Raw genomic sequence first — 25,000 nt, forward strand, 5'->3', positions numbered from 1 at the left:
CATTCGACGCACTGATGCGTATCAAAATACACTCACATTCACCAGTTGTATATATGATGTAGTCCACGCAGCAGCATTGTATATTTTACTTGGTTGCACTAATCTACCTGAACGTGCCATAGAAGAGAATTGGGGCTAATCCAAAAATACATTTTATGTTGAAAGATCAATTCACTATCGCCTGTGTGTTGCGTAATCCGGTTATCCGTGCTTGACAATTATATATATATATATATATATATATATATATATATATATATATATATATATATATATATATATATATATATATATATATATATATATATATATATATATGAATGTCTATTTCTGTACGTTGATGCCATATGATCGGTATGTTTTTAGTTTTGCCTTCCACAATTGATCCATGGTCTTGCGGTATACGTCCGACCAGCTGAGTTTTTCAAGTCCCATTATTCGGAAAAAACATTATTCGACAAAATAAAAAGTGAGAGGACCTTTTACACGAAAAGACAAACTCGGAACGTAATACAAGGATTCCGCTCGTGATTATATTTTCGCGCGCACTACCCAAAATCGGCCGTACTATCCGCAGACACCTAAACACGCTGCACACGTCTGATCGAATGACGAAAAACACAATATGATGTTCTTCTGAAAGCCCATTATGAGCGGGCCCTGTGGGGCGCAGAGGTGCGCCATTTGCCCGTACACGATGACGGCGGACTACTTCACAGATCCCAGCTGCAGGAAGTACAGCGTGAGGAACAATATGGATTGCAAATCATCCAATGCTGTGTACGCGGTCAACTGTCGGCGCTGTCGCAGGTACGTGTATGTGGAAGAGACCGGCGGAACTCTGTACCAGGGACATCTGTTGAAGCTGTCGCGTATTCGCACACAGCAAAGTGACCCGGTAGCTGAACAATTCTATACAGACGGACACTCTGTTGATGATTTCCGAATAATGGGACTTAAAAAAACTCAGCGGATCGGACGAGTACCGCAATACCATGAAGCCATTATGGACGGCTAAACTAAGAACATACCGACCATATGGCATCAACGTACAGGAATAGACATTCATGAAAGCGCGCGAAAACGACGTTGACGCCGGAAATGGACGACGTTATATCCGTATATGATGTAACATCTTGAAACAAAAATGGCCGCTGATGAAGACCGTGAGGTCGAAAGCTTCGGCATAAAATAAATGCAGCGTTTTTGTTTAAATAATACAAGGCTCATACAGTCTCTGTAATATAACATTTTCATGATGACAACCCAAGTAACGGAAAACGTTACTTTTGCGCGACTGAAGAAACTTACCGTGAAGACATGCCGGTATGAGAGTCCTAGACAATTTTGAAAGAATGCGTCGATGTTAAAGGGATTTGGATTCAAGTGGAAGATCGATCTTCACACAGATGAAGTGGAAAATGGTCGCGTTGCTTAAGTCCTGCATAGAACATCACTCAACTTAATGTCGGAGGGTATTGCTGTTTGTGACCGGGTTTTGCGTGAAGTTAACAACTTGAAAAAATGAATATTCAAGTAAGATGTATTCCTCAATTAATTAACATACATTCGAAAAGCTTCAGAAAGAGCTGGAATAATTGTTACTTGAAACAAAATTGAACTTTTAAGAACAAAGAAAAGCAAATCGCGAGTCCTTAAAAAAGACAAGACTTATATACAAAGTGACATCAAAATTGAAATGAAAAGGGACGGAAACAGTTTATGACTGCGGAAAGCGTCCATGTCGGCGCAGAGGAACCGGAAGTGGGATGTTATGGTTCAGAAAGACTTTCCATGCCTACTAAAACATGCATATGTTGTTAGACATGCCGGAAAAGCAACGCCGCAATACAGGAAACGGTTCAACGTCTGAAAATTTTGTTATCGTCACTGCGGGATTGTCGGTCCAACCGGATGTAGTGACTAACCTGTCTAAAAAGCAACTTACCGCCTCACAAATAAGAGTTCTATCAAAGGGATTGAAATTTGTTCCAACAAGAAGAGTCATTGACAGAGTCAAGTTGTTGACGGACGTCATTACATGGGAACGTCGCATGCGTCTCCGATAATATTTCTTCTCTGAGGAGAAAGACGCACATTCTAATGAAGAGAAACCGTACAGGAAGAAGACGCCGTCAACATGGACTCCAAAAGCAGGCCGTGATAAATGGTTGGATGCGTTTATCAAGGCTGTAAATGATGACATCATAACGGGTCTCAAAAGAAAGTTTCAGCTCAATATGAGTTCATCTGAAGAACCCTCTGAAATAACTTCTTAACGACGATGAAATTGTGATTCGGCCTGCTGATAAAGCTTCTGGAATAGTCGAAACAAAATTAAAAGGTTAAATGTCCGATAGCGACAAATATGCGGAAGTTACCAACGACAAAACAAAATCAGTACAAAACAAGGTAAAGAAGGTGGTAGACAACCTGTACAAACGATGTTCCATAGAAAGTGATCTTCGAAAATACATGACAGGGTACGATTGAACTTCTGGTAAGCTTCAAGGGAACACAAAATAACATAAGCCAGGAATGCCGTTACGAAGGTTTATGCATCAACCTTCATGGGTAATTGGGAAGAAAATCTGTTCGGGCAGTCAGAGAAGCAACCGCTTGATACTTCCGGTTTGTGGATGATGTGTGGGGCTTATGGACGCATGGTATCGAAGCACTAAAAACTTTCCACACACAAGGAAATGAAATCAATCCTCGCATTAAACTTGAGCTTCGCTATTCTTCGGAAAAACTTAAGTTTCTTGACACGTTGACATCAATACGGAACGGGCGCCTTCAAACCAATCTACACACTAAACCTACCGATAGACACCTGTACCTACAAAGGGATTCTTCGCACCCGGAGTCTACAAAAAAGCGATACCATATGGTCTGGGTGTGCATGAGAAAATAATTTGTTCAGAGGAGGTTGCCTATCGGAGGCACAGACAGCTCGTGAACCGTGGATATGACGGGGCGTTTGTGGAGACCGAATATATAAAGGTCGATAATAAGAGAGAGGACCTTTTACGCGAAAAGACAAACTCGGAGCGTAATACAAGGATTCCGCTCGTGATTACATTTTCGCGCGCACTACTCAAAATCGGCCGTATTATCTGCAGACACCTACACACGCTGCACACGTCTGATCGAATGAAGGAAGTGTTCCCTGAGCCCCCATTAGTAGCATTCAGAAGGGATTGCAACCTGGAAGACATCCTAGTACACACGAAACACAATAGGATGTTCTTCCGGAAGCCCAACATGAGTGGGCATTGTGGGACACAGAGGTGCGCCATTTGCCCGTACATGATGACGGCGGACTACTTCACAGATCCCAGCGACAGGAAGTACAGCGTGAGGAACAATGTGGATTGCAAATCATCCAATGTTGTTTACGAGGTCAACTGTCGGCGCTGTCGCAGGTACGTGTATGTGGAAGAGACCGGCGAAACTCTGTATCAGCGACATCTGTTGAAGCTGTAGCGTATTCGCACACAGCAAAGTGACCCGGTAGCTGAACAATTCTATACAGACGAATATTCCATGGATGATGTCCAAATGATGGGACTTGAAAAACTCAGCGGGTCGGACGAGTACCGCAAAGCGATGGAGAAATTGTGGGAAAAAAACTAAGAACATACCGACCATATGGCATCAACGTACAAGAATAGACATTCATGAAAGCGCGCGAAAACGACGTTGACGCCGGAAATGCACGACGTTATATCCGTATATAATGTAGCATCTTGAAATAAAAAATGGCCGCTGATATGTGGAAAAAGTTATTCCTTTGTCGACCAGGGGGTGCTTAACTGTGCAAACACGTTCATGACATTTGCGTTTTGTTTTGACACACTCTCAATACACTCGAATGTGTTTTTAATTAAATATTGCGATTTAAAAAGCAATAATTTATTTTTGAAAAATGAGTTGTGTCTAGTGTACTGCAGTAGGAAACAACTGCAGCGCCTTCAGCACTTTGACATAACTTATAAAATAGAACGTCTCTACGATGTACTATTGAATAGCTTAACATATAACAATTTAAAAAAAATAAACAAGAATAGCTGTTTTTATCTTTTAAAAATCCACATAACACAAAATATATTCTGTATAGAAATAATCAAATGATAATTGTTCTAATGTTTCTAATAATTGACTCAGTTAATAATTTATGTTTAACGTATTTTAATCTTCAAAACATTTCATTAGTATAAGACATATTACATAATAGTGAACACATACAATCGATAGTCAAATACAACCGTTAGTTCTGCAAATAATGAACATATGTTTATAAGTTTAAAAATTGAAAATAAAGGTAATAATTTATTTTCAAAGAAAATCCTAAATGTCTTATACTGCTGCAAAGCTTTAACAAATAAATGAAAACTACATTTTTTATAAAACATATCTAAGATCTTTTTATAATACTGATAAAAAACTAAGGCAAATCTTAAACGTATAAAAAAAATGATTTAACAATTATAAATAATGATCAAAATTTACGATATAATTCTATATATAAAACACCTATTCGTAACTTACACATACTATTGATAACATCCAATTTATTTGCTTCAATATATTCAATATCCTTTTCAATAAATCGTCATAGTATTAATGTAATGATAGATACGGTCATTGTTGGTGTCAATTTTGTATATCTTTACACACTTTCTTAAACATTAAGTTCTAAATAATAGCTGAGACTACTTGTATCTTTACTTAAATTGAAGAAGTAGACATTTATACGCGGAACGTCTTAGAAATTGTCTAAGTGTCAGTGAGTAGTGCATGGTGACGTGTTCAATCCACGCAAGCTTTCGTCGTATGACGGTTGCTATGAGGATTTTGTGGTGCTGTCATGTAACGGACGTACTCGTTGGTCTTGTGCTCCATGAAGGAGACGTGGGGCAGTGTTTAGAGACACTTGCGTTCAAAAGCCTCTATCTTGTGTTCTGTGTCCGGGTAAAGCGTCAAGGTATCGCAGCCGTACAGTAGGATGGGGACAACGAAGGACTTGTATAGCCTGTACTTGGTCGGGAAGCTTATCCAGCTGTTTGCATCCAACATGCTTGGTTTTGCCATCGCTGCAGTCTTAATGGAAATTCTTATTACGACCTCTGCAGTACGGGTGACCGCATTTGACAGGGTAGCTCTCATGTACTTTAAGATAGTCACTTCTTTTACCTCTCACCAGTTATGATGGTGGCTGTACTGGTGTTTTATGTGCTGTTCAACATTATATTGGACTTCTCAGTGCTGAACTCCATTCCGTATGCTCCTGTTCTTTCATATATAATAGACTGATGGTTTGGACGCATTAGGTCAATTTTATCAGCAAATCCCAAGTAAGAGATGGTTCTTCTACTAAACGGAGATGGAGGCGTGTGTGTTTGGAGGGTTTCATGCGTTATCCTCTCAAGGAAAATGTTAAACAGGATGGGGAAGAGCAGAACTTGTGTTATTTATTCAGATCATTATACTTTTTGTTATTGAATTGAAATACATAATGAAATAAAAATTAAGCGTTTAAAAGGTGAAAAAAGCAAAATCGTTAATTAGCACGATACATTGCTTCATCAAAACAAATAGTATTATATTGTATCATCGTTGTTTTGATTAACATGAAATAAACCATCGTTTCAATACAACGTAAAGATAACTTCTAATTGGCGCAGCACTACGATGTTCAGTCGTTCAAATACTTAGAAGGCGAATATATTTTTAAACATATTTGATTTTCTTTCGTCGTACATATGCATTTATTTCGAGAACGCCTTTTATTGCGCGTTTTGTTTAAAACGCAGTTATATTGTATAAAAAGTATTATTAATATTCAGTTAAATCTTGTAGTGATATTGACGTACTGACTACAGTTGCCTTAAAATCAGATATAATATTAATTCATTGAACATTCATACTTAACCCAAATGATTTTCTTATTTTCCAATAATAAGGAATGGATGACAGGCAGGGTTGCGATGTAAAACACGGGTCCCCGTAAGAGTACATTAAAGCGCTGTGTGAACCACAGGCACGCTTCAAAACGAGGAGAGCAATTTCTTGACATATTTTGAAACAAAACATAACGATAATTCGGCATTACCGCGTCCTTGTAGGAACGCTCGAGGGACATTATCAAGACGTCGTAAATTTATTGTAGAAACTCATTTAATAGAATGAGTTAAAATTCAAACATAAACAAACACATGATTGTGATTGATTGTTTAACAATGTCGATACGGTCTTGGCAATAATGTTTAATGAGTTGCTTCCCCGGTCCTTCAAATGTACAATCCGCAAAAAATGGTTAAAATATTAAATATCCGCTAGCACCCTAAATCAAGTGGCATACTAGGTAGAAATTATTATAAACAAAGCTTCTAAAACTGGTTAAATCGAAAATATTTGCACGTTTCGTAGTGTTTCTGTTGCAAACAAATATTGAATCAAAATCGCTATACATAATTTAAGTGTGCACAAACGCGTTGATAAAATATCGGAATATACACTATTTGTACACAATGTATTCCTATTCCTTTTATAAGCGACAATCCGTTTTGAATTGCGTTTTCGAATTTAAAATATCGCCTTCCGGGTTAATAACCTCATGTCATTAGAGATTGTTGAAAATTTGGTCTTGTGATTGTTCGGGCTAGTTTATTTTATTGTTTTAAGCTGTCGTTAAGTAACAAAATCGTTTTTCTCATGTTTTTATTTTTATTCTGCTAGTATTGTATTTCCAAGTTTTAAAGAAGATATGAATATTTACACAGATGAAGTGATTTAATAGTTACAATGGCATGTTATTGACATAATGTACACAAAAAGTTTAGTAGAAATAAGATATACGCGTTGATGATATATATGCATTTGGTTTAGGTTATAAAACGTTTGAAAAGTTTATATTGTTTGCCCTTCAACTTAATACAGATTTGCAACATTATATTTTTTTTTTACATAAATACATAAAGATATACAATAACTTCCTACCTCTGATCATATTGGACGCAATTCGTTTTTCTAGTTGAGCTCGAAACTCAACTTCTCCACCGAATTCATTAAGCGTCGATTCTTCTGCAAAGACGTATAGGTCGTGATGTGTATCCAGATAACATTGTTGATTCGCCTGGTTTTCATCGATATCGGTGGGTAGTTCGTATTCAATGATGTTTTCAACATTCTGCAAGCAAACATGGTAAAATAATGGCACACTCATATATTAATGTAATCCATAAATCGTATGATAATAGGCTTTATATGTTAATAAGGACACACTTAGCTTAACATGCATATAGCAGTTGTAGATACAGTAACACGTGTGATGCGCATTTTCGCACAAGTTCTAGTTTTCCTGATGAAAATTGAATCACTTTCTTCACATAGCATCGTCTTAGAAAATATTTCACTAAGTGAGTACTGTTATCGAATATGATTTTATATTCATCGACATATTAATTGTTTCACAGATGTAGACCAATGTGTAACATTTGTTATATTATAACTGCTAGCGATTACAACTTTTCACGTGCTTATTATCGTCGAAAGCTGTCGATCATTGGGGCATCGAAATTTGCAAAACATCCCGTTTCAAATTAGTTTGGTGTGACCTAGACATATGAATAACGAGCATAAATCTGGAAGCGTTTCTTTTTAAATATACTCGACTACATACATTCGCATTTGCATAATAGAACACCAGTTATGTTTATTCTGCGTTATAACATGACTGGTACCAACGGACGCGTGGGACATTCATGCAATTCTATCCCGGTTTGTGGTTTGAAATTATAAATGATACCACAGGCTTACTCCGAAAAAAAAACGTGACAGACGTTCCTAACATACGCTTGGTACTAATGTATAGATTATGACTCTCGTAATTATTTAAATATAAGTACCTTTCAGCATACTGAGCTTGCTAAGATATGTCTGTTAAATAGATCGATGATGCAGCGAACGCTGGTTAGAATACATTATAACATATGAAGCGCTGATATTGATAAAAAATGTATGCTTCAATTTTGAAACGTGTGTTACCATGAACTCCTTGTAAGCCTGGCAGATCATTGCGTGGACTGTATCGACCTCGCCGTTCATTACAGCCCGTACAAGCTCGTCATTCTTATTTAAAGGCTCGTTAGTCTCGAAATGTGGCTCCAACAGCATAATCCAACGCTCTGAAAAAGTACGTTTCTAGTAATGTATCTAGTAATTGGATAATTATTGCGTTAATAGCTGATGATTTTTTTCAAGATTAAGATATCAGCGTGAGAAATTATCGGCCTGGTACAAAAAAGAACGCAAACAACATAAACGGAACGACGAACGGAGATCATTTTCTATAAACCACCTCCCATTTTTTTTAGTGGAATTATAATCTACCTTTTTTGAAATTTCTTGCAAAACGGTATTTTCATTGTTGTCATTTCTTTAATTTGCATGTGTTTTTCTATTGGTTAAACCATTAAATAATACGCTCTTCTTTTAAAATAAAATCTCACAGTCTGGAGGCTATTGAAATCGTTACTTGTAGCGCGTAAGGTTATACAACACAAACATTATTTGTTTGATGACACATATAGTTATATTTGTATAGATGCAACTTCAGACACACATTTAATTAAGGTAAAATTCGTAAACAGTGAAAACAAGTAACCATTTAGTTAAGGCTACTAAAATAACTTATCCAACAGGATTTTTGTTGAAACATATCTTGCCAATTATTTCACGTTATTCCGGTATAAGAATTTTTACGTTGCAGTAAAAATAGTACAAAAACTAAGTAGACATTGTAGATCATTAATGTAAAACATTTAATCGCCTTTGCCAATAAAGTAGATTATAAGCTTCGAAATCAAAAATTGAGCGTTATTCTTCATTTATCGACTTTTTCTAATATGGAAAGCCGCATCCAGCGTGCCCTTCACTTTTTTGATAAATAGATGACGGTAATGATGGGGGCTGACCCTCTTTTCCGACATGTATTAAGTATAACGAAAAGGCGGTGTTACTTTTTAATGCACAGACACAAATAATATTGTTAATCCATTTAAAGTTGTTTGAATTGCACTGTCACTTTTCTGATGCATACGTACGTTGAGTGTTATTCCACAATTTATTCTTATGTCTTCATATTCTAGATTTATAAGCACATGCATGTATTATTTAAAAACAATAGTCTTATCCGAATGTGTTTTGTATTGCTTGATAATCTATAAAATGCTTCTGAATTAAAAACAAAATGACAAAGAAAATAAATACAAATACAAATAAAAAATACCCTTAAAACTGATGGAAATGTGAACAGCACTATTATAAATGTAATTTCCACTGTGTGCATCGCATTAATACTTATCTTCACATTTGAATAAAATAATCAGTTTCTCTTATTGTTCAGAAATAGGCCGAAAATTCATACAACCCTGTGCTGAGGAATTTTGCGACGTACGTGATCACATCCATCAATGCACAAGCAATCACTACGTTACATGCAAACAATTGCAATATATGAATTTATATAATTACAATATACTTTTTCTACAAATGTTAGTAAATTGATATACAGTAGAAGTATATCATATATGGTAAAGTCTTGAATAAGTGTGATAGCAATAGCAGTTGTATAACAAATGCCTCCTGAAATTAATTAACCATGACGTCTCGAAGCAATATATATCGCGATACCACTAAACAATTCAGTCTTGAATAGATAGTAGCGCATTATAAACGCTATGACATAGGACTTGTTTTCCAAAATCGACAAAGGTGTTGTAAACTCAATTGTTTTTCACCGAATGTTATACATGTCTTTCTATAAACGACCCGATATTTGTAAGCATGTTTCGTAGTCATGAAATATATCCCTTTTTTTCCAAAATACATGTAATGTATACAATCGTTTCTCAGGCGTAGCTGCCTAACGCAGACTTGAAACTGTATTGGGCACCGCACTTAAGTGATAATTTTGTTTGTTCAATAGTGGGCGGTTTTGTTAATTCCTGTATGAACTTTTACACATTTTGTCGGAATAACGATTTAATTTACATTAATAAAAAACAATTTTAATAAACATGATGCTGTGTTGCCCTTTTCATGATTTCTTTTGTTGTACCAAAACGTTTTACAACTGTTGCTCGCGCAGTTATGTAGGTAAAGAGATACAAGATCGGAAACAATACTAATTGGAAGCGAGTCAAACAGGCCACACGTGTAACTGTCCTAATCACACATTCAATTTTTTATATAATGTTGGTACAATTATTTCTGAATAGTTTCAATAAATGAAATATTTCATTTAGTAAGTGTGTTGCTTCATTGTTCTGAAAATTAAAAGGGTGCGGCAATTTATGATATTATTGCTTCTGGTTAACGGCTGTTTTATTCGTGTAGCGCGAGATCGGCTTTGTGTGGATGCCACAGATCCATATGCTTGCGGCCTAACGAAGATTTCAGAAAGCATTTATTAAATAACTAGACCAATACAATTTGTTTTTCTTAAGCTGCCTTTTGTTTTGATTGACTGTGCTTCTGCTTACCAAATTATATCTCTGTGTTTGGGTTAGATTAAAAAGTATATGATAATCGAATGGGATTCGATTAAATTGGTTTCCTTTTTTCACGTGAAATTAACTAATGGAAATATAGTTGAATTTATATGTATTAAAGCTTAATTGCATCGAAAGCCGAAGGCTTAATAATACGCCGTAGAATCCGTCACCTGAACACAACCAGCACTTGTGTATTTGGAAGAAATCTAAAGAACGTTCCCACAGTGGGGATCGAATTCATGACCTCCCTGTCGCTAGGCGGACACCATATCCACTACGCCACCGCTACCTATATGAAAATGACGTGATATGATAATATTCAATCGCCTGCTACGCTCCTTTCAGTGATCAAACACTTGATTGTGTACAGTTATGTTATCTTATCAAGAAACTTTTAGTATCTTATCAAGAAAACATTGTGATTTAACATGTCTAAAACAAAAAGAACTTGTGTGTACATAATTTGTTTGTTTTCAAAGCTATGCCAACTTAGTACATGGATTGGACACCCGTTTTCAGTTGTCTCTAACGTCTTTTCTTTCATGATCTCACTGAGTCAGAATTTCCGAAACAATCGTTGCCTTCATTGCGACATATGTTCAATCGCGTGAAGTTTAAAAAAAACTTTACATAAAACTTTAATAAAATACCTTTCCATTTCTCAGGAAAATGACCAAAGTTCAACACAGCATTAAAAAAAATCACATATATGTAATGCTGAAATGCCAATAATCGTTTAAAATACAATCACTCCCATATGCTTCATCCTCATCATTAACACAATCAATCAAACCATGACTAGTATCAAAGAAAACAAACTGAAAGTATTCCAAAGTGATATTTTTGGTTTTTAGTTTGATTATTTGATTTAAAATATTTCTACATTCTTTTGGTTTACGATTTTTTAAGCGTTCAATCTCGCTGACCTTATTCTTTAAATATAGTATTTTGTTCATATTGATTATGTGTTTGTATTCTTTTTTACACTGCAGCAACTAAAGTAAATTGTCTTCCGACTTACTACAATTAAATTGTTTTCACAGTGAAACATAGTGATTGTATGCCATTTTACATTCCACATCAAACCAATCAGCATGCCTAACAGCGCTACACTGTTTCAATTTTGATGTATTGGTTTTTAAACACGATGTTAAAAATTACCACTTCTGTCTAGAACGCAAGGACGCTAGCCAAGCCGTCTTTTTCCATCGATTTTATTGGTTGGATTATAATCCAAGAGACTTAAATCCGCATGTGTAAAATATGATAACGACATGTTCCTTATATATTATTGTTACATAATTATAATTATTGTTATTATTATTATTTTGTTTAAATTTCACAATCCCGAAAATAACTGCCGTTCTTTCAAATACATTGTAGTTGCATCTTATCCTATAAATTCAGCCACGCCATTGTTTTACATTAATGAAAAAATAGCTACACAATGTGAGAACATTTCATTACATTTGTACAGTTTCGCTTTGAAATAGTTTGTTATTTGGTATGAGCCTTTTATAGATATGTGCTCAATAAATGATATAAACATATTTAACAAACGATAATGTTCTCCAATAACACTAATGACATAACATATTGATATGATATATCAATATCCGGACCAAATTGATAGCATACTCTTAATAGAAATCGCATCTGAGATTGCAGGTCGACTTCAAAATATATTTAATTTTTCCTCAGTTCTGGTAGGGTTCCACGGAGCTGGAAACAAAGAAAATGTATGGTCAATTAAAAAAGTCACATCCTCAGGGTGTAGGTATCTACAGACCATTCTCCCCGCTAAGCGTTGTAAAAGTCTTGGAATATTTTTTCACAAATACATCTTTAACCGTTTAAGAGCTGGTGACTGTATAACCCCATTTCAATCAGGTTCGATACCTAAAGATTCCTCTGTCAATCAATTAGTTTCGGTATATCAATCTTTTTCTTAAAGCCCTCGATAACGGAAAAGAGGTCTGAGACGTATTTTGTGACATCTAAAAGGCGTTTGATAAAGTACGGCACACATGGCTAATTCATAAGCTACGACTAAGTAGTATCTAAGGAAATCTTTTATCTTGGTTACAAGACTATCTAAATGGCAAAAGACAGCGTGTTGTAATTTTCGGTTATAAATCTGACTGCTTGCCGATTAATGCTGGTGTTCCTCAATGGTCCATATGGGGGCCTCTCCTTGTTCTAGTAAACACAAATGACATTGTGCGAGATATCGACTGTTAGCAGACGATACTACGCTTTATACACTCGTCGATAAGCCGGTTTATGCAGTTTCTTAACTTAACTAAAATCTTGTACTAATCCATTCCTTGGCCGATAAATAGTTGATTACATTAAATCCATCCATAATCGAGTCCTTATTTATATCTAGAAAAATGAACTGCCTGATCCCCCCCTCTTTTTCTTAACGACTGCAAAATCAATACAATATCGTCTCATAAACATGTAGGCCTTAACTTTTCTTACTCATTCTGCTGGAATGATCGCATTGAATCCATTAAGAATAAAGCATGGCATAGAATAAATCTCATGAGATCTTTCAAGTTTACCCTTGAAAGAATGTCCCTTCTATCTGTATATACGTCATTTACAAGACCAATTCTTGAAAATGCTGATTTAGTGTGGGATAATATAACTTCACAGGATAAAATAAAACTTGAAAATATTCAACAGGAAGCAGCAAGGATAATTAGTGGGGGAACACGTCTAGCATCACAGCAGAATTGATAAAACGAAACGGCTCTTTAACCCTAAAAACATAGGAGAACTTAACATAAACTGACCCTCTTTTACAATTCTCTATCGCCCCCTATATTTGTCCGCATTGATCCCCTCTAGAACGGCATATCAACTTTGTAATCCCGAAATATATACGAAACATTCCATTTAAATCACATATTTTTTAAGATCCTTAAGATCAACTATAAACCTATTAAACCTACCGGAGCCTGTTTGATCTGCTCCTTCGCTCTACCTTCAAAACAAATCTAAACAAACACGAATACAACATCTCTACGTATTACTACGATAGTGAGTGGACGCTTAATATTCTCGACGCACGTTTGCGAATGCATTTTAACATTTTAAATGAACATTTGTACACGAAAAACATATTCGAAAGTCCATATTGACAATGTGGTGACATTGAAGATACCTATACTTTTGTCTAGAAGTGCCAAACGTATAATGAAAAAAGAGCTATCCTATTTGACAATCTGACAAGTTTCCAACCCATAACTTTGAAACTACTTATCTTCGATGTCAAAAACGGATCATACGAAGAAAATTCTATGATATTCAAACATATTATTCATTCATTCGTGATAGTCATAGATTTTAACATTACTCCATCCAATGAACATATCTTATCCGGCTATCGAGGCCCCGCCCAACAACTGTTTCTCTTCGTATCGCAACTCTCTCAAGTTGCGAAAACTTTACCACTGTAAAATCTTTCTTATTAGATAAAGCATATTACACATTAATAAAACCGATGTGTGTAAACGTAATATCTTTATTTCGCTATCTACATCATTTTGTTACACGTTTTGTATTATATCCTATATCATTTTCTCAATTCTACATTGTATATTTATATCTACTTATATTCGACACTTTGTAATTGTTTTGACATTGTAGTTACATGCCTGTTTGTTTTAACCTTATCAACATCACTTCCAACAGATCGAAGAGAGAAAAAGCATAAGCCTTGAGCTTTTTTCTCAATTCTGTTAATTTACACTTTACTGTCATAATGTTAAGCATGTTTTGTCCAAAGTAGCATGTAAGTGTGTATTGTATTATATTGCTTACATGTTTCCTACGAATGTTTTCTAAATACATATTGTTTAAACCACCTCAAATGCTTAGTGACGAGCGTTTATAGCGCTGATAAACAATATTAAGCACTTAGCACTAGTTGGTCCACTTGATTCTCATCTTGGGGACCCGAGTTCGATCACGGCGCATGTGAACTCGGTTGGTGGTCTCTACAAACCGGTCAGGACTCGATTCCTTCGGGAACTCATGATTTGTTTCACAGCAAAAGACCACGCCAACATTGATTACATTTCAGTTATACTGCAGATTAAAGCGCGGAAGTATCTCGTAAACTTCGTAATGCAAACAAATTTAGCATCTTATGATCCCTATGAGTTCGTTCTGTTGTTTATGTTTGTTTAGTATCATGCTCTTCAGATTCTTGACCTTTTATGCATACATATTCATTAAGTGTTATTTGATTAGGAAATACCATTATTATCGAGATTTTGACCGATTCGATATAAATTCCAGACAGATCGTCAGTTGCCCTATTGTAAGTATTTTAATAATGTTGCATAATATTTCACTTTTGGGCAATTATTAAACGCTCTGTTGAGAAGTAAACAGCGAAAAATTCAGACTAAATCATTTAAACAAGCATGAAGAGTGGAACTATACAATACATTACTCATTAAAACAAGGAAACCTCATGAAATGTATTGGCTAAATGCGTTTATTCTTATATTTACTGGGTCTTCTGTTCCCATTTAGCGCTTGTAGCAAATCAAACTAAAAGAAGCAATTGTGAATGGTATTCATAACTTTCAGGTCAATTTGTAATATAATTCATAGAACAAGAAAAGTTGAAAATGTTTTAAAATATACTATCGACTTTAAAAATAATATTGAAGTAAAATGGTCTAAATAAAATACCAGAGGTTAAAAATGAGCGTTTAAATTAAAGGTTTTGCAAATAACGTCTACATGTTAAGCGAATAGCCAAATTAACATGAATACCATTTGATGCATTTCGAGACGTCTTTAGTCTCATATTGTCTGATCATATAGTGTCATAGAAATGTGTTATTACATAACTTATTCGTAAAAATTGATACCATTATTCAAATATTATTCAATTTTAACCTAACATATATATATATATATATATATATATATATATATATATATATATATATATATATATATATATATATATATATATATATATATATATATATATATATAACAGTAATATAACAGTAATATAACAGTATTTAATGAAACACTTCGCGTGTATCGGCGAATTATTACGGCGCGCTAATTTTTGTAATGATTTACTAATACCGAAGTCGATTAGAAAATTATATGTTGATTTTATCAACTTGTATAGAAAGAATAACTGGTCGCTTATTTATAACAAACACTAGGAAAATTTACCACTATTTAAACGTTTTTTTTCAACTACAGCTAGGTAGATGTTAGCTCATCATGAACAGTACGTTCTGATCTAAGCCCATCTGCAAACAATATCATTTCTATTCGCGTCGCGTAACCTGCCGAAAATATGTACTTTATTGTATTGACGTCCACTGCGTACTGTCTATAATCCAATTGATCAATGTTTGAACAATTTATTCAGTTGTTATGTTAATTTGCAGAGCTTGATCTCTAAGTTAACATTTTAAGATAACCTCTTACTTTTAAATGACCGTCAACCACAAACGACGAAAAAAGAAAAGTTCTAAAATACCGTATTTTTTACAATTATTAGATTATATTGATTAAAATATCACGACTGGTATAGTACATTACTTCAAAAAAGTTGTTAAGTTTTTATATTTTCATATATTTCGTAATATAATTTTACTGGTTAAAGGTACCAGGTATCTACCATTTAACTATAAATAACGCAAGTAGATTGATCATCATCGTCACGTGGTAAACCCAGGAATGCACACTGTACATGCGTAGTAAATTGTATATATGTTTTATATATAAAATGATCTACTTGCGTTATTTACAGTGTGTATATCTTTACGTCACCTATTTTAGCGATTTATTTTCGATTTCACATCGCGAAATTGTATTACCGAATATACTAAAAACTTATAGAGAATAACAGGTTACTGCCTGATCTTTTTGTAATATATCAGGCAAGGCTTAGAATAATATAACGGCGAGGCTTGCAGTATCAGGCAGTAACCTGTTTTTCTTTTTATCGTACCTCTCCAATTTTCAATAAATAATGAAAAAATCGCTAAAAATCTGCAGTTTTAGCGGGAAATAATATGACTTTTGTCCTTTGACGTGTTAATAATGACGTCATGAGCACGCGCGCTTAATATTTGTAAAAAAGTGTTTTTTGCTGTTTGTGTTGCATTTTGTGTTTAAAATTTATTACATCTTGGTATCAAATTGTTTGTTTTGTTGAATCTGATTCGATTTCACTAAAAAAAATACTTTCTAGTTGATTCCGAGTAATATGACCATTATCCACACATAACTGAAAAAGAACTTCCTGTTGACCATGATATAAACAAATATATCAGGCTACGTGATATCAGGCAGATATCAATGCGGTGGTATGAAAAATAGAGAAAAATAGTTTACTGTTAATTATAGATCCGGTTTATCATGCGAGGCTTCATTGTGTACACACCGGTCTTACTTACCTGTGTACTAACGCGAAAGGAATTGAGGGTAGCACTTCTTTTACGAATGAAAAGTGAAAGCGAAAGTAGGTTAGGTTATCGTGCTTCTGATAATCGCTATCAGTCTAATATATATCTAAAATCACAATTTAAACATAATTAAATAACATTTCTTTAAACAACTTTCCATTTTAAACACACATTAAAAAACGATTTTTCTTTCATTATTAACATTTTCATTCCTACGCAAAACTACTTTGGCGGAAGCATAATTCCCCAAACCTGGGGAATGTGATGCGTCTTAGTATAGAGTTGACAATAACGTAGTGACGTCACCATCTATGTATAGAATGGCGAGGCTTAGAAAACAAAAAGCACGAGCCTTGGCGAGTGCTTTTTCGTTTTTGTGCCGAGCATGATAAACCTGATCTATAATCAACACTAATCTATTATTCTATTCATCCCACAGTTTATTCAGTAAACCGTTTTATTTCAACAAAATTAGTTTTAATGCGTGTTTGTCGTACTTTGATAATGACTGTAGTGTAACCAAGGTCAGTGTATTACTTCGCGTTCCAAAAATAACCGTTGATCAAATAATTATTTTTTTAATCAAAATATAGTTCTGTGACAAAGATTCGTGTGTTATTAATTGCAATTTTATTCATATTGAATTGCAAATCTAAAAGTTTTATAACATCAATATAACATTTAGTTGTTATAAACAAGGAACTACATTTAATTACAACGTAGCCTAACAACGTAGCACGTGCCGTGGTTTATAGCCGAACATAAATAAACGGGGCTTTAATCCACCGAATTCGCTGTAAAAGTGGAATAATAATGTTTGGTCGTTCGAGAACAAACTACCTTATCCAACGCAAGCGGATTTAAATAGTCAGATAAAACCCTTTTCTTGCCTTTACTTCCGTCTTTAAGTTACACTACGCTCTGAGTACTATAAATACTGAATGTTTGCAGAAAATCATTCTTTAGCTTTGGAACACGACGGGGTGTAAGTCGCATTGCTTTGATTACTGTTAAAATAAAAACACCCTGTTGTCTCATTGCTGAGTAAGTTGCATTCATTGCTTATTTAGAAATTTATTTTAATGTGCTGGTCTATCATCTGAGTAAGTCACTAATTTATGAATTAATAAATTTTTGCACGGGGTTGTAAAATTTTAATTTAACTCTTTTCAAATGAGCACCTCTATAATGGTTTTTGTCGCATGATTGTACATTTTAGTAAGTAAAATTGTTGTGTAATTGTTATTTAGCTCTTTTTAAATGAGCACCTCTTAAATTGTTTTTATCGAATGTACATTTTAGTATATCAAAATAAGTTTACATATTTATATATATTTATGAGTTCTTAGATTCAAGATAGGGCGACCACGCGTTTGGTCTTCAACAATTTGTCTGAAGAATTATTTTAAATGCATGACGATGTTTATGTAAAATTTCAAAATGTTTTTCGTACTGTTATTTATTACATTTAGTACATATAGTTTCGGGGAAATATAATTATATTTTGGATTTTAGGTATAACATTAAATATAAGATTAGATATAACATAGATCGATCACGTGTCTGTAAGATTATCGAAATTTGAATCTATAATAAACAGCTTAAGTCTTCTTCAACTAGTTGTGGTGTGGTGCAGTTTTGTGACATGTTGAAAGCGGCTTACATTTTGAAAGCTGTTCGTGTATCACTGGTGATCTGTTTATCTTGTTAGTGGTTTGTTTAGTTAACGTTTGTATTATTAAGCAAAGCTTAAAGTGTACGTTTACTTTAGTTTTGCATTATTGTTTGTACACATTTATTTGATCATATTAAAATCTCTTCTCGCGGAAATCCAATACTTCCCATTCTACACTAGGTGTATCTAATTTCTAGCTTGTTTTCGTTGTGATTCACGGTTTGTTATCGTTTCCTAGCTGAAACCCGACATTTTGTGTATCTGGTATTTGTCATTAAAACATTTTAACTGAACAAAGCCTGACTCTGAGACAACAGCGACAATTTTGTGGCAACTTAGCGAACATGTATTTTAGTGAAAATTTTTGTCTTACATTTTGTTGAATTGTTAACATGAGCTTATAAATTTCAATTCAATATTAAATTTACAATTATTGTCTATAACATTGTTCACTTTCCGTTTTTATTAACAAGACTATTTTATGGTTTTATAAGAAAGCTGTTTGTGTATCACTGGTGATCTGTTTATCTTGTTAGTGGTTTGTTTAGTTAACTTGTATTAGCGAAGCTTAAAATTTACGTTTACTTTAGTTTTGCATACCATTGAAATCGTTGTTTATAACATTGTTCGCTTTCCGTTTTTATTAACAAGAATATTTTTATGGTTTAATACATTTTTTAAAATTTACACATAAATAAAACTTTCTTTGCGCTCTTACAGTGAAGTTGATAACGTCATCACGATATTTATTCATTGAGCTGTTATATTTGTTTCAGTGTTTGAAATTTATCGGCTTATTAATATCATATTTCCATGCCACAACGCCCAAGAAAACGTGGATTGGAAGTTGTGGAGGCTTTGCGGGCCATCGACACGCCGGACGTCGGTCCACAATCGGGCACAAGCACGGACCACGCGGTAGTGGCACCTGCCCCGGCGGAACCAATGGAAGCCACTAACGATCAAGAATAACGGCTCAGATTACATGACGGTGAACAGTCCTCACTATTATCCGGACAAACTGCACCATATGTCCGAACTGAACGGCTAGGCGAAAGATGTGATGTTTCGCATGGGATGTTAAACACGCTTGCTGTCTGATCGTCAACAACAGGTTGTATACTTTTTTAATTAAAAAACTGCGCTTCTCCGCGGCAGTTTTATTTATTGTTATAAGGAGGCTCCAAGGCTCTACGTTGACATACTAAGTAACCTATCGGGCATGTACTTCGGACTTTAACTTGCCCTGAGCGAAATTCCACCTATGCTCACATCATTATGCATAAATGTTCAATTCTGTAAATTGCTTATAATAACAGTACACAAATCCTATTTATGATATCAAATCTGTTGAATTTTAAACTGTGGAAGGATTTAGCAACGATCATTCATTCCGAAATGTTAACCTGTTTTTTAGTCCGTTGAAATAATTTACAAAGACATGGCTGTCTTTAACGAGCAACGGTGTTCTTTGCCTATGGGCCCAGATATGCCAACGACATAGTCTGGCTAAGTTGTTCTCTCCCGCTGCTGTGTCGTATGTTAGAGGTTTTTGTATATTTGTATCAACATAGACTTCCAGATGGTACTACTTTAAAGCACAGATTTAACGACGCATTTATGTTTTTTATTAATTTTATGTAACCCTGAGCCATACCTTATGTATATATATATATATATATATATATATATATATATATATATATATATATATATATATATTGTTCGTTAGTTGTTGATTTATATTTTTTCTCACTATCCACATACCTAACTGGACATTCCACTGGCCTGACCGGACTTGTAATTTGAGGTTAAAATTGCTCTTTCACAACTCTGAATTACCAGAAACAATCTTGTTTGTAAACCCCTGTGAATTGATGAGAATGGTTTCAAATAAGGTAGGAGTAGGTAATTTTAAAATGAAGCAATCCGCAATAAAGTGGTCGATATTTAAATTATTTCCAAAAAATAATATATATATATAGTGATACAATTGAGTAGCATTAGGAGTGGCGATAATAACGACGATGCTATATGATACTGATTGACGTTGATTTTACAATGATGGTGTTAAGTGATGATGGCTAGTGATGATACAAATACATATAAGGTTGTTAATGTCATGATGAGGATTTGTCAGTTGTATTTTGATGATCATTATTATCGTAGTGATGGTGTCAGATGATGATTTACAGTGATGATAATGGAGATTCATATCATTATTACGATTGGTGATGACTAGATTTGGTAAAGATATCTCTAAATGATTGATGGCAATAACTTGTTATGAATATAAATGACTGATGATGACTGGTTATGAATTAGATCATGGGACTGGTGATCATAACGGTGGCTTAGCATTACATTTACTTTGAATGTTGATGCTGATGGAAATGATGATGTCAATGATGACAAGGACGTCTGTTGATGATGAAAAATGAGGATATGATAATTGATGATAACCAAGTCGGAGATTCCAGTTCGATCGCATCGTGTGCTGTTTTGTGTTGTTTGGCACTTGGTCAATTTCCTTAAATAAAGGATACTGGTCAAAAATAAGGATTTATCTCCTGTTTTTGGAGTTCCTCAATTTTATGTTTGAGGCAATTATGATGACATCTTATAAGGGCCGATGATGATTACTGACAAGATCTACTGACGCTTCTAATGATGACGATTATGATGATTAGGAGGACATTATAATGACTGATAATACTCCTTATAATTGATTATAATGGTTATTTATGTTGATTTTGTTGATGACGATTGATGTAAGTTATTTGAAAGCCCAGTTCGCATATGAAGGATCCTCGAAGATGCATATAAAGGGGTTGTTTGTGTATTGTGCGTAACGGTTTAAATACAAATAACTATTAAAAAGACATCTTTAGACATTTTTGAAAAGCTATAGTTTGTATAAGATATATCCTATTGTGTTTAATCTTTTTTTTACTATATGAAAATATAAAACACAAAATACAATATTCATTCTTGATTTGGTTTGTTTAACTATTCAACAATAAATCTAAAAAATATACCTACACTGTTAGTGTGTAACAAAGCTCGTTATTAAGTCACGATACAGATATATATGTGCCCTTTTTAAGGATGTCGCGCGCTAAAGTGCCCTTTTTTGAATGTATCTGTTTTGTCTCTGTTTTGTCTTGCTGATCTTCTAATCTATGTTTACTGTGCATGTTGTTTGTTTTTTTACGTAGTACTTATAGTTTACGTTTTAGATTTTATTGTTTCATGAATTGTCTTATAGCTATACACATAGGGTAGTTTTATAGTGTCTTGTTGATCTTTCTAATACATGTGCATGTTTTTACGTAGTACTTATAGTATAGGTATAAAAGAGTAGTTTTATAGTACAATTGAGCAGTTTTGATCGATTTCTTTTGAAACAGTGTTGCAAAATGTATTCGTATCAGCGATACGTCAAATGTTCTTCTGTAAAGCGCCTTTGAACGCGCACTCTTGCATGAAAAGGGCGCTATATAAATCCGGTATAATAATAATAATAATAATAATAATAATAATAATAATAATGTTGACTGATATTGATTGTCATTTGTCTAAAATGGTTAAAAATGACCAAAGACTGATGTAAAAAAAGAGGATTATGATGATGATTTTTATTCAATGATGTTGTTCCGGATATTGTTCTTAGTTGTAATCCATTGTTGTTTCGTAACCGGAGCCAGGCGAAACTATTTACGTTCAAACGTTTATTTTGTTTGATTGTAAACAAACACTCCAATCGGGAAATGACCATGAATAAAGGATAGAGGGGTAACCAGTATTGTACAATTTTGCATGTAATACTATTTTTCAAATTTATCGAAACTAACCCGTCAGCAAGTGTACAAGATAATGATGGGTAAGGTTAGTTTAAACCTATTTATTTTGGCTCATTTTCATCGAAGGCCTGGGACTTGTAAAGACGCTGTCGAGAACGTTTCCTGGGCCTGGAGCTTGTGCTTGGTGTCTTTTGGGGAGATCTGGGGAATGCTCCCGTGGTGGGGATCGAGCCCGTGACCTCCCGGTCGCTGGGCGGGTACCATATCCCTGTAAAGGACCTGGGAAAGGTTCATGAATATAAACTAATAATTGTAAAAAATACGGTATTTTAGTACTTTTGTTTTTTCGTTGTTTGTGGTTGACGGTCCCTTTCACAATTATGTAAATATACTCATAACAAAGTATGCAACACTTATTTGAATGTAAGGTATTTGCAGTAAGTGCGCAATCCGTTCATTCAGAAAATATGCCTTATATTATCGTTTACCGCAAACATGAGTCAAACACACGATACTTAAAATGTTGATAGTTGCGCGTACATTTAACGTATTTTTGCGAAGATTGAAGACGTCAATTAATTATTCGATGATCATAAAAAGGCGAAATTATTTTAACAATGTTCTTTTTTCCTTTGTCCACCCTAGATTCGTTTAATTTCAAATATTTTTTATTCCAAACGATAAGTCGTTAAGTTGGTTGTATTGTTCAATATGTCCTTTATTTAGAGTGGACGTAAGTGTTATTCAACCACTTGAAAGTCTATAACGCATTCAATTTCCCCACTGATTACTTGTTCGCATGCAAGATCTAAGTTGACAGTGATCTAAATTAGCGAAAATCGGGTCAAACAGTGGCAAACGAATTGACAGGCGTTATTGTTAAATGTAAAGCGCGGTGATCGTGTGTACAAATCCGAATTATATGACAGTCCAAGAGACGGAAATGTGAAATGAATTATAATCTTGACATAAACCAGACAAACACTCGACACTTAACCTGGTGATAAAGAACTGAATTGCAACTCAAACCGTATTTATGGATTTCAATCTGAATCTGATTTGTGCCACACTATGGTGTTACTTACCTCCCGTAATCAACGAAACATCATTGAGCGTGTACCGAAATTCTCTTCCTCCTACTATGACATTCAGTGAATTTTCATCCACCACCCTCGATATTAAACCGATTTGACCGGTGGCCTGCAATAGAACATCGCCGTATGAATAAGATTCACCTTACGTCTAAGCTGTATAGACATTCTGCGATAGTTGGTTTACGTTTAAATAAACGCGTGGATTACTGTAAGCATATGATGTTATTTGTGCTATTTTTTAAAATTATTTACCGTACAACAGTTATTTTGTACGACATGGCTGTATTATAACGCGCATATTATCTTCATCTTAATGGACTTATTTTACGAACAGTGTACATTGCTATAGTGTTTTCACATTTCCAGTAAAACAGTTCGCACGATTAAACGCATTTGTCGTTAACTCAAGAAAGTAATTTTAGCAAACCAATTATCAAACAGAAGAGAAAATCGGTAATCAAACTGATTTGAAAATCAGTATTCTTCTAATCAGTTTTCAAACAGAAGACAAAATCAAGAATCAAACAGATGAGAAAATTAGTAATCAAACATAAGAGTAAATCAGTAATCAAACAGAGGAGCGAATCAGTAATACACAAGAGCCAACCAAGATTATGCAGCTATGCTCTGCATATGAGAAACAACAAAAATGTAATTACTCACAAATATTTCGGTTATTAAATCCTGCAATTTCTTTAAATATCCGTATATCAAAAGAGATATTGTTCTTCCTCCCATAAAAAACTATGAATGTATCGCCAATGCATTAACACTTAACAGCGATAAAAAAACTTTTAATACATATTGCGTTATGAGGTTTACAGTTGTTGTAATGATTAAAAAAATGCAATTTCTTTCCACAAATTATTTATGTTTATATTTTAATCTATTTCACTATAGTCAATTCGTATTTTAAAATACTTCTAGTTTGATTGTTGTTTAAGTCGCTTTTCCGTTATCCACATTTCGTCCATTATATTAGCAAACCACTTTGTGCCAAATGTCAATCGCTTTTAACACTTAATTCTTGAATGCAAATAGGGCAAGTCGAAATAACTTATGAAACTAACGTTGATTAAGTAGCTTTGACTGAAACTGGTTCAAGGATGAGAGGATGTTGTTTTTGTTCAAATAATATATGTTTATGTTGTAAGATATCAGGAAGGAATTTCTGTCGGTTAGGTTTTGCTTTACATAATGAATTTGATAATACTGACTCTTTTTCCGTACACGATATAGTTACTGCGGCTAAACGCTAGACTTATATAGAAATCGTAGGACGTACACTACTTAACGAAACAATACCACTGTTTGATCGTTTTACGTCCTTTAAACTGAGGAATAAAAACATAGAACTTGTATTTATATCAATACGCATGCAACACTGTAGACATTAACATGGTAACTT

At 34.3% G+C, this 25,000-nt stretch overlaps 1 protein-coding gene across 1 annotated transcript in view; it reads right to left on the minus strand.

Annotated features, from left to right (window-relative positions):
• LOC127872587 (transient receptor potential cation channel subfamily M member 5-like) overlaps window positions 1-25,000 on the minus strand; it is a 208,774-nt gene that overhangs the window by 94,985 nt on the left and 88,789 nt on the right. Inside the window, exons 8-10 of the mRNA XM_052415913.1 lie at window positions 23,584-23,698; window positions 8,050-8,189; window positions 7,003-7,192 (exon numbers count right to left, since the gene is read on the minus strand). Coding sequence (XP_052271873.1) covers window positions 7,003-7,192; window positions 8,050-8,189; window positions 23,584-23,698 — 445 coding nt within the window. The remainder of the gene's footprint in view (window positions 1-7,002; window positions 7,193-8,049; window positions 8,190-23,583; window positions 23,699-25,000) is intronic.

This window comes from Dreissena polymorpha, chromosome 3, assembly GCF_020536995.1.
Source record: "Dreissena polymorpha isolate Duluth1 chromosome 3, UMN_Dpol_1.0, whole genome shotgun sequence".
Lineage (NCBI taxonomy): Eukaryota > Metazoa > Mollusca > Bivalvia > Myida > Dreissenidae > Dreissena > Dreissena polymorpha.